This window comes from Hemicordylus capensis, chromosome 9 (assembly GCF_027244095.1).
Source record: "Hemicordylus capensis ecotype Gifberg chromosome 9, rHemCap1.1.pri, whole genome shotgun sequence".
Lineage (NCBI taxonomy): Eukaryota > Metazoa > Chordata > Lepidosauria > Squamata > Cordylidae > Hemicordylus > Hemicordylus capensis.
The window spans coordinates 8,078,168-8,092,178 of NC_069665.1; the positions used below are offsets into that span (position 1 = coordinate 8,078,168).

General features: G+C 50.0%; 1 protein-coding gene across 5 annotated transcripts in view; it reads left to right on the plus strand.

Annotated features, from left to right (window-relative positions):
• Positions 1–14,011, plus strand: part of SLC12A4 (solute carrier family 12 member 4) — a 78,685-nt gene that overhangs the window by 21,582 nt on the left and 43,092 nt on the right. For 4 of the 5 annotated variants that reach the window (XR_008311248.1, XM_053270950.1, XM_053270951.1 and 1 more), the window contains exon 2: positions 10,846–10,940. Coding sequence is in view for 3 of the 5 variants with exons in the window: in XM_053270950.1 (XP_053126925.1) it covers positions 10,846–10,940 (95 nt within the window). In the remaining 2 variants the exon portion in view is untranslated. Of the gene's footprint in view, positions 1–955; positions 1,023–10,845; positions 10,941–14,011 lie in introns of those variants that run through there. The other variant, XM_053270952.1, reaches the window with a different exon arrangement.

Sequence of the window (14,011 nt, forward strand, 5' to 3'; positions counted from 1 at the left end):
TTCTGGTGCTGCATAAGTCCAGGAAGCCGCTGAGAGCATCGTAGCTTCTCACGCAGCACTGGCACCTCCTTAGTCTGGATGTCTGCCATTAGATTTTGTGTGAGGTGCACAAGCGTTGATCTGCAGTGCCAGATCTGTCGTGGCTTGTCCACACACACAAGTCCCACCTAGGCCTGGTCTTGTGGTAGCAAGCATAAATGGTTCGCTTTGCTAAGCAGGGTCTGCCCTGGTTTGCACTTGAATAGGAGACTACATGTGAGATATTCCCCTCAGGAGACAGGGCTGTTCTGGGAAGAGCATTTGCATGCAGAAGGTTCCAAGTTCCCTCCCTGGCAGCATCTCCAGATTGGGCTGAGTAAGATTCCTGCCTGCAACCTTGAAGAAGCCGCTGCCAGTCTGTGTAGGCAATACTGAGCCTGATGGACCAGTGGTCTGACTCAGTATGTGGCAGCTTCCTACATTACTTTCAAAGGACCTTCATATGTGAACCTGCTACCAGTGACTTAGCAGCAGCAGGGTTGATAATACTACTAATAAGAATAGGATATTCTTATTTGCGTGCATTGAGCGTGGATGCTGTGCATTTGTTGAGTTCCCAGCTGTGGTCCGGTGGCTGTGTGTTCCCATGCTTTTATGTCAGCGGTCGCTTCTTAGGCAGATTGTCGGATGATTTTAGATTTCGGCCGCAGCTCAAGTGCCTTCCTGATGTCACCTTCGGCAAGGCGCTCTAGGTTCATCTTTGGTTGGAAAAATATATATGTTCACAGTGTCGGTTTCAGCATTGCCTCTCTGTTAGAAACTCTGTTTGGGGTGTGTGCATGAGTGATCGATTATGTGCTCAGCCCTGCAGGAGGGAGTCAGTTGGTCAGAGGCAGTTGTGTCCTTCCATGGAAGTGCTGAATTAAATCTGCCCTCTCTCTCCTCTCCCGGCTCACTGGTGCTAGATGTGGCCAGAAGAACTGCACGAAGAGGGAGGATGGTGAGCCCAGTTGCGGAGAATGGCAAAGGGTTCTTGCGAAGGGGTAGGTACTTCTTGATTCCGGGGGGGTGCCGTTTCCAGGGTTTCTTCGGCTCCAACTCCGTCTTCTTTCAGAAGTCTCCCCTGGTGCGTTGTTTTGGGCATCCACTTTGGAAATATGGTTTCCAGTTGGTAAATTGATTTGGAATCCTTCTTGTCGTCGTCTTGCCTAGGAACATGTGGTTGATCAGCGTTTAGGGAACTTCGTCTTGAAGAGAATACCCTTAAAGTAGTGGTGTGTTGTTGGTTTTTTAAAAATATAGTTCATTTTAAGGTGTTTCCAACCCTTTTTGGGGTGGGGGGAGAGTAGACAAACTGTGTATCACACAGGATTGCATACCCTTCCTTCCCCTTTCCCAAACAGTTGATTCAAATGTGAATGCCACCGGATATCTCCTGTCATTCATTCCTTAGTTGTCTATGTTTGGGGACATTCGGGTGAACCTGTATTTTATCCAGTTTAGTCCAGTCTAGTTTATATTTTGTTATGGGCCCCCTACCCACCCACATCCAACCCCGCTCTTTAAAAACAAAACAAAACACTCTTCTGTCATTTTGATGTCCACCTTTGCCTGTAGGCTTTGTAAAACTTTAATAGTTTTTAATAGGAAAATGCTACGTCTTTCTTGCAGACAGGGGTGCAAACCCTTTCCCCCCACCCCCAGCATAGGAATTTGAAGAGTTCTTCCTCATTACATTGAATGCCCCTGCCAAACCTAATAACTCATAGCTTCTGTCCCCAAAATGTATTCCCCCCCCCCCATGGTAGCTTTCCTCTCCTCTTTAAACAAATTTGAGGAGTTGCTCCTTAAACTTTCGCTGTTTGCAAACGCAAAGATCAAATTCTTGCAGTAAGCTTATTTTGTAGTCTTTCTTCCCTAAAGTTCCTGTTTTTCATCCTCTGCACCCCTGTGCGCTTCAGGCTGGGATCCGTCGGATCTGTTTTGTTAAATAACTGCTGCTTGGTGCAAACGTAATGGTGGTAGGTAGAAGCCCCCTGCTAACTGAGCAAAGAGGCACCTTTTAAGGTGGTGACTCTCTTGTATTTAGCAGGGGGAGAGCAACTGGCCCTATCCAGCCCCAGCAGCTGAGGCTTCTGGGAGTTGTAGTCAACAACATTTGGGGGTTCTTGTTAGAGGGAACACTGGTCCCCTATGAATGTTGATGGGGCCATAGCTCAATAGCAGAGCGTCTGCTTTGCCCGTAGAAGGTCCCAGGTTCAATCCCTGGCATCTCCAAGTAGAGTAGAGGGAGGCTCCTGCCTTGAAGCCTTGGAGAGGATGCTGCCAGTCTGTTTAGACAATTCTGCGTTAGATGGGCCAATGGTCAGACTCCGTATATAGCAGATTCCTATGCACCACTTGTAGATGCTCCAAGTGGCTGGTAAAAGTAAAGTGTGCTGTCAAGTCGATTTCAACTCCTGGTGCCCACAGAGCCCTGCGGTTTTCTTTTGGTAGAATACAGGAGGGGTTGTCCGTTGCCACCTCCCGCGCAATCTGAGATGATGCCTTTCAGCATCTTCATCATCATCATCAACATTTTATATCCCGCTCTTCCTCCAAGGAGCCCAGAGCGGTGCACTACATACTTAAGTTTCCCCTCACAACAACCCTGTGAAGTAGGTTAGGCCGAGAGAGAAGTGACTGGCCCAGAGTCACCCAGCGAGTCTCATGGCTGAATGGGGATTTGAATTCGGGTCTCCCCAGTCCTAGGCCAGCACTCTAACCACTACACCACGCTGTCCAGAGCCCTTGCCACTCTGTCTGGAAACCCCAAGGGGGCAATAAGCGGCCAATTAAGGCGAGGATGAAAAGATGGATGAGCCAAGTAGCAACCAAAGCTTGGCCGGTCTGACGAGGGGATTCAGAATCCTCCAGGTTCTGAACAGCAGCCGCTTTCTTTTGTAATGGGTCACATGCTGCCCAATCACTAACCAATCAGCTTGTATAAAAGACCAGCCTCTAAGAATAGAAGAACAGCCCTGCTGGATCAGGCCCAAGGAGGCCCATCTAGTCCAGCATCCTGTTTCGCACAGTGGCCCACCAGATGCCGCTGGAAGCCACAGACAGGGGTTGAGGGCATGCCCTCCCTCCTGCTGTTACTCCCCTGCAACTGCCTCTGGTTGTGGTGGTGTTTAAAACAAAACACTAAACAAAATGATGAATGGAATCCTTGTTTCTCAGCTAACTTTTTAACAGGGCAGAGAGATTTTTAGTAGCAGAATAATCTGGGGTGGGGGGGATGTGAATGGAATTGACATAGAGTTTAAGAGCAGGGTTCTCAAACTCGGGGGGGGTCCCCAGATGTTGTTGGACTACAACTCTCATCACCCCTGGCCACAATGGCCTTTGGCCGTTGTGGCAGGAGGTGATGGGTGTTGTAGTCCAGCAAAATCTGGGGACCCAAGTTTGAGAATTCCTGGTTTAAGGCCATGATTTACTTATTGACATGCTTTGTTGAATTCATATGTGAGATCCATTTTTGCCATCCATTGGGGAGCATCTTCGGAGACATGGATTGATTAGGAATTTTTTTTTTAAAAAAAACCAGGAATTCCCCACCTTGGGTCCCCAAGTGCTGTTGGACTACAACTCCCATCATCTTCAGCTCCAATGACCAACTCATAGTGAAAGTTATGCTTTTAAAGATCTGCTCTGTGGTGTTGATCAAAGAAATTTAAAAGGTGAAAGGAAAATAATTGGTACATGCCATGGCAACGATCCTTCCTAAAAACACCCGTGCCCCAGGCTGCCAGTTTGACTGAACTGGAAGCAAGATTCAATACTACTAAAGGTCAAACGCTGGGTGTCAGCTGGCTTTGACGTCAGCTGCCACCCCCAGCTCTATATCTTCCAAAATCAACCCCAGGAACAGAGATGGTGGCAAGTCTGAGCAGAAGATTGGAGCCAATCTTTAGAAGTTGAGCTGGTCATTTGGTAGCGAGCATGACATGTCCCTTTAGCTAAGCAGGGTCCACCCTGGTTGCATATGAATGGGAGACTAGAAGTGTGAGCACTGGAAGAGATTCCCCTCAGGGGATGGAGCCGCTCTGGGAAGAGCAGAAGGTTCCAAGTTCCCTCCCTGGCAGCATCTCCAAGATAGGGCTGAGACGAGAGAGACTCCTGCCTGCAACCTTGGAGAAGCCGCTGCCAGTCTGTGAAGACAATACTGAGCTAGATGGACCAATGGTCTGACTCAGTATATGGCAGCTTCCTATGTTCCACCATTTGAAGTGGTGACTCTCTGATATATTAGTACAATGCAGAGTGTTGGATCACTGGATTAAGTTTAATGATATTAGCTGTGACTTAAGTAAATGTACACAAAACATTAACTTTGCAGCTCTTTTTATTAGCAAAATCATGGGCTACATCCTCCAGTTTAGGTTTCTGCAAAAAGCTCATTCTCAGCTGAGGGCAGTGCAAGTGAACGGTGTTTCTGACCCAAGACAGTTCTTTATCCGTTTCCGCTTTGGGAAAGAGGTGCTCCCTTTCACGGTTTTGTTCCCGTAATGGCGAGGTGCATTCTGAAAGCGATGTTAACGTTTGGGAAACTTGTCGCCAAACTCTCCCCTCCCCATCCCACAACATGCCTTCTTGTGAGGAAATTATCCTCATATATGTGCAGTGGCGGATTTAAGGAGAGGCACAAATTTGAGGAGCGGCAAATTGGAAACGCCAGTGGAGAAAGGCCCCTAACTGGGGCATGCAGTCATTTCGGAGGGAAGAGGGGAGCTGGAAGGAGCTCTCCCTTGCTGCCCCATCCCTCTGCACAGCAGCGGGCATTGCTAAAGGGGGGGACTTTCCCCTCTCCCCACCACTATCTTCCCCTTTGCAGCCGCTGCCACCCCATCCCGCTGGAGCGGCACAGCCGCATTTTATTTATTTATTTATTTATTTATTTATTTATTTATCAATTTTTTATACTGCCTGATATATACACCTCTAGGCGGTGTAATGGGTGGGGGGTGCTTTCCTCTCCCCCGCCACTCGCTGCAGCTATCACCCATCCCGCCACACAGCGGTGGTTTTCAGAAAGAAAAAGGGGGGAATTTCCCCTTGCCCCCACCTCGCTGTGGGCTGGCGGCCACCCAGAAAGTGGTGGCAAATCCTTGGCCACCTACAATCCAGGAGGGCCTTTCTTATGATGTCAGTATTCTTGTGATGTCGGTATGCTCTGACATCACAAAATCTAGTATTTTTATCAATTTCTTCCCCAATAAAACAATATACGAGTCAGATCTAACTACTGTATCCTTTTCTTGTCCTGTCCCAGTACAGCTCAAACATTGGTTCAGATGGATCCCATCACCTGGCCCTGTTCATTAGGGACTGGGCAACGGGTCTTGGATTTCAGGGGGAAGCTCTTCAGGACCTGGGAGAGCTCCCAAGTGAGAGAGATGTTGCTTTGACAGTGATATGAGCTCATCGGAGCACCCAGATAGCTAAACAGGCTGGTTGAGTGCCCAAGCCTTGCCTGCTTGGCTGAGAATAAGCAGGGATTTAAGGGGGCAGGGCCTCAAATGATGGCTTGGAGTCATACTGTGGACAGATTGTGTCTGTTTGGCCTCCAGCTCTACCCTCTGCAGGGAGCTGGAACATCTTGGGGCTAGTTGGGCATCCAGTCCCCTTTATCTGAGTGGCTTACAAAATGTTCTCCCTCAGAGAGGATCTGGGGCTGGCTTTTGATTGTAGGCTCCCCAAGGCAGAGACTATAGACTTGGATCTAGAGCCTTCTCTGTCTCAGTCCTGCTACCGGAGGTATCTGGGGATGGGGACATGATGCCATGCTGGTGTGGTTCAGTGGATCAGATCTGGCAGCTCATCCCCCTTCATCCCCCCTTCTTTTGGGAAATGGGGAGATGGCTTCTTGCATTATTTCTCTTGAAGCATCATCTTGGGGAATTGCTTGGACTGGGCTGAGGATACTTGACCTTGGAATTCTTGAATCATCAGACAAGTGCCAGTTTCCTTTCCTAGACATGAGTTACACTGAGTGGTTTCGAGGTAGCTCTCCTGTGATGTGTCTGGAAATGTTGAATACCATCTTCTTGTTTGCTTGATGAAATGACCAGCCTACCAACAGCATTTCTCAAGAAAGACATATGTGTCAAAGGAAATGAAATCGAAAATGTGCGGGTAATGCGAGAACTGAACTGAAGGTGTTTTTAGCGAATTGCTGCTTCTGGCAGAGAGCTGGTGTACTCCCACAGAGAATATAACAATACAGCCAATGCTCTGCCTGCCATGGCCAAATCAACATATTGACAGAGATTAAAATAGGATGCCCTTGTGGTGATCTTGACTTTGAGCCTCTCTGCTCTGGCTGACGATGTTTGGGCCTTATGAGAGGGATTTGAAAGGAGCATAGAGAGAGCAACTCTTTGGACCAGCAGAAGGATGACTTCTGAGTGCTTCAGAAGTCCCTGCTAACCGGACAGAAAGGCACCTTTCAAAGTGGTGATTCTCTTAGGTTTATTAAAGGGAGAGCAACTGGCCCAATCCAACCCCAACTCAGCATTCCTCCAGTGGTGGTTGCTGGTGTCCACCATGTTTCTTTTTAAACTGTGAGTTCTTTTGGGATGGGGAACCTTTATATTATATTATATTATATTATATTATATTATATTATATTATATTATATTATATTATATTATATTATATTATATTATATTATTTTGGCTGGGTTCACACAATCACAAGGATCCTGGTTAAAAAGTGAATCCAGTTTAGTGAGCCCACCAGGGCTGATTGTGAGAACCCAGAATTTCAGGGCAATCCTGTTTGAGCCACCCTGGTAATCCAGCATTTAACCAGGATAGATAATTAGGATTCAATCCTGGTTAAATGCCAGTTAACTGGAGAGGCTTGATCAGGAAATTCTGGATTCTCAAAATCCAGAATTTCTCCAATTGCGGGGAAATTTAAAATGCCCCACATTTGAGCGTGGCTCTGCAAACCCACAAGCATGGCCGCCAAGAACTCCATCGCTGAATTCGATGATTGCAAGCCCCACCCCTCAGTGCAAAGTCCCCAAGGGCACATCGGCCACCCCAGCATGCTTTGTGCTGCCAGCAGTCTGGAAAAGCTTCATGACGCCTGCAGCTGCCCTCTCCTTGGCCACGAAGGAGCAGGAGGCAGATTAAGCCCTGCCGAAGCTGCTCAAGCTTTGGGATCACAGAGTGTGCTTTTCAGGCTAGTGCGTCCATCGATGGCAGCCACTCTAGCCACAACTCTCCATGGTTTTTTGTGCAGGGGGATGGATGCTGGGTGCCGGTGCTGGATTGAAGCAGCATGAGGGTTCTCGTGATTGCAGAATTGGGAGAGGAGTGCTCTCCTCTCCTCCACCCTTGGTTAAAACCTGGGTACGAAAGCTGGGTGGTCCTTCTAGGAGCAACCTAGACTGCAGGGAAGTGGAACTGTGGGAGGAGAGCTGGTCTTGTGGTAAAGTTGTGCCATCGAGTTATTGTCGACTCGTGGTGACCACAGAGCCCTGTGGTTGTCTCTGGTAGAATACAGGAGAGGTTTACCATTGCTGTCTCCCGCACAGTATGAAATGATACCTTTCAGCATCTTCCTGTATCGCTGCTGCCCAATATAGGTGTTTTCCATAGTCTGGGCAACATGCCAGTGGGGATTCAAACCGCAACCTCTTGCTCGCTAGCCAAGTTACTTCCCCACTGTGCCATGGTAAAGGTAAAGTGTGCCGTTAAGTCGATTTTGACTCCTGGCGCCCACAGAGTTCTGTGGCTTTCTTTGGTAGAATACAGGAGGGGTTGACCATTGCCTTCTCCCGTGCAGTATGAGATGATGCCTTTCAGCATCTTCCTGTATTGCTGCTTCCCGATATAGTACCAGCAGGGATTTTTACCGGCAGCCTTCTGCTTGTTAGTCAAGCATTTCCCTGCTGCGCCACTTAAGGTGGTGTGTTAGCAAGCATGGATTGTCCCCTATGCTAAGCAGGGTCCACTTTTGTTTGCAGTTGAATAGGAGACATGTGAGAGCATGGTAAGATATTTCTCTTAGGGGACAGGGCTTCTCTGGGAAGAGCATCTGCATGCTTGCGTGCAGAAGGTTCCAAGTTCCCTCCCTGGCGGCATCTCCAAGATAGGGCTAGGAGAGACTCCTACCTGCAGCCTTGGAGAAGAGCTGCCTATCTGTGTGGGCAGTTCTGAGCTGAATGGTCCCATGGTAGAAATCGGCTTCCTATGTCCTGTATGCAAATATTTGCATTTGAATGAGAGATGTGTGATGTCTCACACTGTAAGATATTCTCCTTATGGGATGGGGCTCCCCTGGGAAGAGCATCTGCATGCAGAAGGTTCCAAGTTCCCTCTCTGGCAGCATCTCCAAGATATGGCTGTGATGGACTCCTGCCTGTAGCCTTGGAGAAGCCTCTGCCAGTCTGTGTAGACAATACTGAACTCGACGGACCAATGGTCTGACTCGACAGAAGGCAGCTTCCTGTGTTCCTATGAGTTCTGACAATCATGCAAATCTGGCTAGCCCCACTCTCAGCCAGATTTTATCGGTCGTGAGAACCAGCCTCTGATCTTGCCTGTGGCTTGTTGCCTGCAGATTTGTGGTCGACGCTCTCGTGGCTGCCCTGAGATTTGTGGACACATTTTAGGGGGCAGGGAGGAAGAGTTTGAATGTGGCTTTATTGACACATTCCTTATGGGAGGATCCTCCTCTCCCCATCTCCACGATTGGTAGGAGAAGTGATGGCGAAGCTGGAGATGTTCCAGCTGAAAAGTAGAGGGCTTAGCCCTTGGACAGCATGTTTATTTTGCTCCGTGGAAGGCGGATAATCTTTGTGTTGGGTTTGGAAGTCCGTCCCACGTTTCCGAGTGCCAGTGAGAAGCTTTATCTGAAGAGTCCTACATAGATTAGAGATGGTTTTTGTTACGTAACCACTTAAGAGCATTGGGTTCTGTAGCTAAGGACTACTGTGAAGAGCTCAAAAGAAACCTTTGTCTGTAACTGACACGGAATCGCTACACTCACTTCCTACTTGGCTTCAATCCCCTCGTGCCGAAAATGACCTACAAAGTTAAACGGTGACTCCGCCAGTCGCTTAATTGGGGGTACCAATGGCTGGTGCTGCTAAAAGGTACCTAGATCGAGGTTTCCCAACCTTTGACCCTTATGGCTGGGAGTGATGGGAGTTGTAGTCCAGCATCTGGGAACTCAAGGGTGGGGAAGCGCTGACCTAGATTACAAAATGATGTAGCATGTAGACTGGAATGTGGAATGTCCTCCCGGAGAGATCTAGGAAGCTGCTTTATACAGGATCAGACCATTAGTCTATACCAGGGGTAGGCAAACTTGACCCTCCAGCTGTTGTTGAACTACAATTCCCATCATCCCCAGCCACAAAAATGGTGGCCAACCTTTGTCCATTACAGCTGGGGATGATGGGAGTTGTAGTTCAACAGCAGCTGGAGGGCCAGGTTTTCTCACCCCTCATCTGCACTGACTGGCAGCAGCTCTCCAAGGTTTCAGGCAGGAGTCTTTCCCAGCCCTACCTAGGAATGTCAGGAATTGGACTTGGGCCCTTCTGCATGTAAACGGATGTTCTGCAGCTGAGCTCTGGGCCCATCCCCTGAATTGCAGGCCAACAGGAGGGCTGCCGTTTGAGACCCCTGCTCTCATCACTATACCATGCTACCTCCAAGTCCTGGGAGCTGGGATGTGCCAAATGATCCAGAAGAGGGTGTATGCTCCCACTACAAACCCACAGCTGGGACAGGACAGGGTATCAAATGGAGAAGCTCTTCTCCCAATCAGTGAGAAGAGCTTTGGCGCTAACTGTGGGGAAAGAGGGTTAACCTTAACCTTCCCTGCAGACGGTCCTTTGTTGGTCGCTGGGTGGGCAGATCGCCCGCCCAGATGAGCAGCAGCTTCCCTGTGGTGCTCCCGTGCCTCATTCGGGCGCTCCAGTGGTCGGGCACAGGTAAGCGCTGCTGTGTGGCAACTCGCCCCCCCCCAGCTCCAAGAATGCATGAGTGCACAGTGCGTTACTGGGAGCCCCCTCCACCCTGTGTGTGCCCACCGTGGCTGAAAGCACCCACAGCAAACACATGATCACTTAGACCTGGTTAAGCGGCAGGCTACTTAAGCGGGCTCACCCCCACGCCACCGCCAGGAGCCACACGGGCTTCTTCCCTAGCCTGCCTTTCGCTGCTTGTGAGAATAGCTTCATAATGTGGTTTGATTCCTAACTGGTTCCATCTCTAGCTAGTTAACAAATGGCGGTTCTTGGAGTTGGCACAGAATTGGAGGCTGTTCACACAGCCGAAAACTGGGTAGGATAACCGAACCTCTCTCACCGTCCGCATGCGGAGCAGAGCCCCATCTGATGATCCGATCAATCGGCAGAAACCCTTGGGAGTAGGTGGTCCTTCAGATCGGAAAGGGAAAGGAAAGGTTGTGCCGTCGAGTCAGTATCGACTCCTGGCGGCCACAGAGCCTTGTGGTTTTCTCGGTAGAATACAGGAAGGGTTTACCATTGCCTCCTCCCACGCAGTGTGAGATGATGCCTTTCAGCACCTTCCTGTATCGCTGCTGCCTGATATAAGAGTTTCCCATATTCTGGGAAGCAGACCAGCGGGGATTCGAACCAACAGCCTCCTGCTCTCTAGGCAGGTTGCTTCCCCGCTGTGCCATTAGGTGACTGCCCTTCAGGTAACTAGGGCCCGGACCATTAATATGTGTGGAAGACACTTGAGACCACGAGGCTGAGCAAATTCCACCTAGTCCTTTCCTCAGAATTCTGAGGCCTTCTTCCTCCCATGAACTAGAAGCTGTTTCCTTTCTTCTCTGCAGGTCATGGCAACCATAAAGAAAGCAGTCCTTTCCTCAACAATTCGGAGGCTGGCAAAGGAGGAGATTACTATGACAGAAACTTGGCCTTGTTTGAGGTAAAATACATTGATCTTAATGTTTATCATTTAATGATGATTTGCCCTTCAGCCTTTAGGGCAGGGTTTCTCAACGTGTGGGTCCCCAGATTAGTCATGTGCACGGACCGGTTTGGAGGCCATTCTAAAGGCCTCCAGACCGGTCCAGGCACGGGTGGTTTTGGTTCGGGTGGGGGATTCCAAACAAGTTCGGGGGGGGGGCTTTACTTACCCCCTCAAGAATGCCTCCATATTTCTTGAAGTAAGCGGGCGGCATACCTCCCTGCCGCCCGCTTCATTCCCCCTCCTCCGCGGCTGCTACTGCTGCTAATCTTCGCTTTGAATCAATACTCAATCGGGCGGCAGGGTATCTCATAGGGCAGGCGCACTTCCAAGAAGCCATTTGCAGCGCCGCAGCCGGGGAAGCGAGCGGGCGGCTGGGAGCTCTCCCGCCGCCCGCTCTAACTTTAGAGTGCAGCCGCCCGGGGAAGGGGACGGGGTCGGCGGGGGAGTTCTCCTGCCGACCCCCTGAGCATGGGAAGGGAAGGGAAGGGAAGGGGCGGCAGGGGTCCTGGGGCGGCAGGGTTATTCAAGCTAAGTCGGGGGGCATTGAAGAGCCGGGCGGCAGGGACTGGGAGATACCCTGCCGCCCGATTGAGTATTGATTCAAAGCGAAGATTAGCAGCAGTAGCAGCCACGGAGGAGGGGGAATGAAGCGGGCGGCAGGGAGGTATGCCGCCCGCTTACTTCAAGAAATACGGAGGCATTCTTGAGGGGGTAAGTAAAGCCCCCCCCGAACTTGTTTGGAATCCCCAACCCCAGTGCCGGACCGCAACTCCGCGGTTCCGTGCACACCCCTACCCCAGATGTAATTGGACTTCAACTCCCATAATTCCCAACCAAAGGTCACTGAGGCTGGGGATCATGGGAGTTGAAGTCCAATAACATCTGGGGACCCACACGTTGAGAAACCCTGCTTTAGGGGAACCTTCCAGGTAGACATCCAGACCACGTGCTCCCAAAGTACAACAGTGTTGGTGGTGACTCGTGGGTAGATTTTTTCAGTGCCCCACCCACCACTGCTCACCTGCTGTGGCCCCCCCCATCCACCCACTGCTGGCCTCTGTGGCCCCCCACTCACTGTCACCCCAGCTTGCCTCCCTCTACTTCCTCCCTGTGTGGTAGGGATGTGCAAACAGGTTCAGAACCGAACCAGTTTGAAGTCGAACCAGTTCGGTTCAAAGGCTTGGGGTTGAGCCGAACCACCCCTGGTTTGGCTCAACCCCAGACTAAACACGTTCAGGGATCCGCAAACACTTTGACGTTAATTTTTTAAACTTACTCCACCAGCGGGGTTCTCCGAGGTGGTGATGGGTCCACGGAGGTTCCCCCTCCCACCGCTGGCCTCCCTGCCTTCCAAAACCGGCCTGTTCAGCCACTCGGAGGCCAATTGTGCAGGCACGGTGGGGTCCAAAATGGCTGCTGTGCGTACGTAGTCCGGAAACTTCAGAATGTGGCAGCCAGGTTGGTCTCTGGGTCAGCAGCTCTTGAACAGATTCCTTGTCTGGACACCTGGAGGCAATTTAACTCCCCCAGATGACTGCCTGTTGACAACCCCTGAACGACACCTTGAAGTAGACCCGGAAGGAGAGAGAGATCCCAGCTCTGCCATGCCTTTGCCATCTCTCAGCAATGTTGTTTTGAACTTGGAACCTTCAGAATTGCATCACAGGCTGGAACCCCCAGCCTGTGTCTACTCGGAACCGGAGAAGGAGGTTGCCCTACTGTGGGATGTGCAGCCATGGCTAACAGTGAATCCCAGGAAGATGAGTCTTCTCTGGTTTGTACTTTTGCTTCTCTGGTCTATTTACTAGAGCAATCCCATGGGTGACAGAACAGCATTTGTCCTGTCTCCCCTTCTGTAGAAGACTCCCCATGCTCATACCATGAGCTCAGCAGAGAAAGCCCCTCCATATGTCTTCTGCTAGTCGTAGGACGTTGACCAAGGATGGTCAATTTCTTGAGCCGACTTCTGTCGTCCATGTGGCAGGTCCACAAATTTTGGCCATCGTTACCGTCTCAGGGAATGAATGCTCATGGTGATTTTTGGCAATGTCTGCCCCGCTAGAAATGGAAAAAATAGGCGAATGTATGGTTTCACTTACAGCTTCCTGTGTGCTATCGTCCCTTCCTTATCCCTCCCCACCACCACCCCCCAAACGATTATAGAGTAAAATTGCAGTCATTTTTGCACAGAGGAAAGGTTTAGCAGAAACCACAAGCTGGTCTTGTGGTAGCAAGCATGAATTGTTCCCTTTGCTAAGCAGGGTCCACCCTGGTTTGCATTTGAATGGGAGAACATGTGATCACTGTAAGATATTCCCCTCAGGGGATGGGGCCGCTCTGGGAAAAGCAGAAGGTTCCAAGCTCCTTCCTTGGCTTCTCCAAGATAGGGATGAGAGAGACTCCTGCCTGCAACCTTGGAGAAGCTGCTGCCAGTCTGTGAAGACAATACTGAGCTAGACAGACCAGTGGTCTGACTTGGTAGAAGGCATCTCCCTATGTTATGATAACAATGAACAATCCTTGTATTCTCTCGATGGAGTAATCTTTGGAGGACTTTCCCAACAATTTTCATTTCCCACTTCTCTGATAGCACTGATGCTCATTATTTTTTGTAGTAGTCTTCTCTGTGTCTAAAGCTTTTAAAACACCCTTGAAAATTTGTCCTGCAGGCTTGACGGCCAGGCCAATAAAAGCATGAGAGCACCCCGAAAGCTGAAAGTCTGGCATCGCTATCACCTCTTCCCCATCTCTAGGGTTGCAGACTTTATCAAAAATCACCATGAGCATTCACACTCCCAGATGCTACCGACCTCCCCAGCTGGCTTATGGACTGTTGGTTTCTGCCTGGCTCGGCTGCTCAGGGGCCAGGATCCTTGGCTGGCTATAACCCCACTTCTGCACTATCTATCTTGACTGGAGGATCCTTCCACCCAGTTGAAGAACCTGGCAGATGCTAAGTCCTCACGATTTCTCTCTGTTTCTTCAGAGTTGTCAGGCACCTCTGGCAAAACATTGTGGTGCCCCAG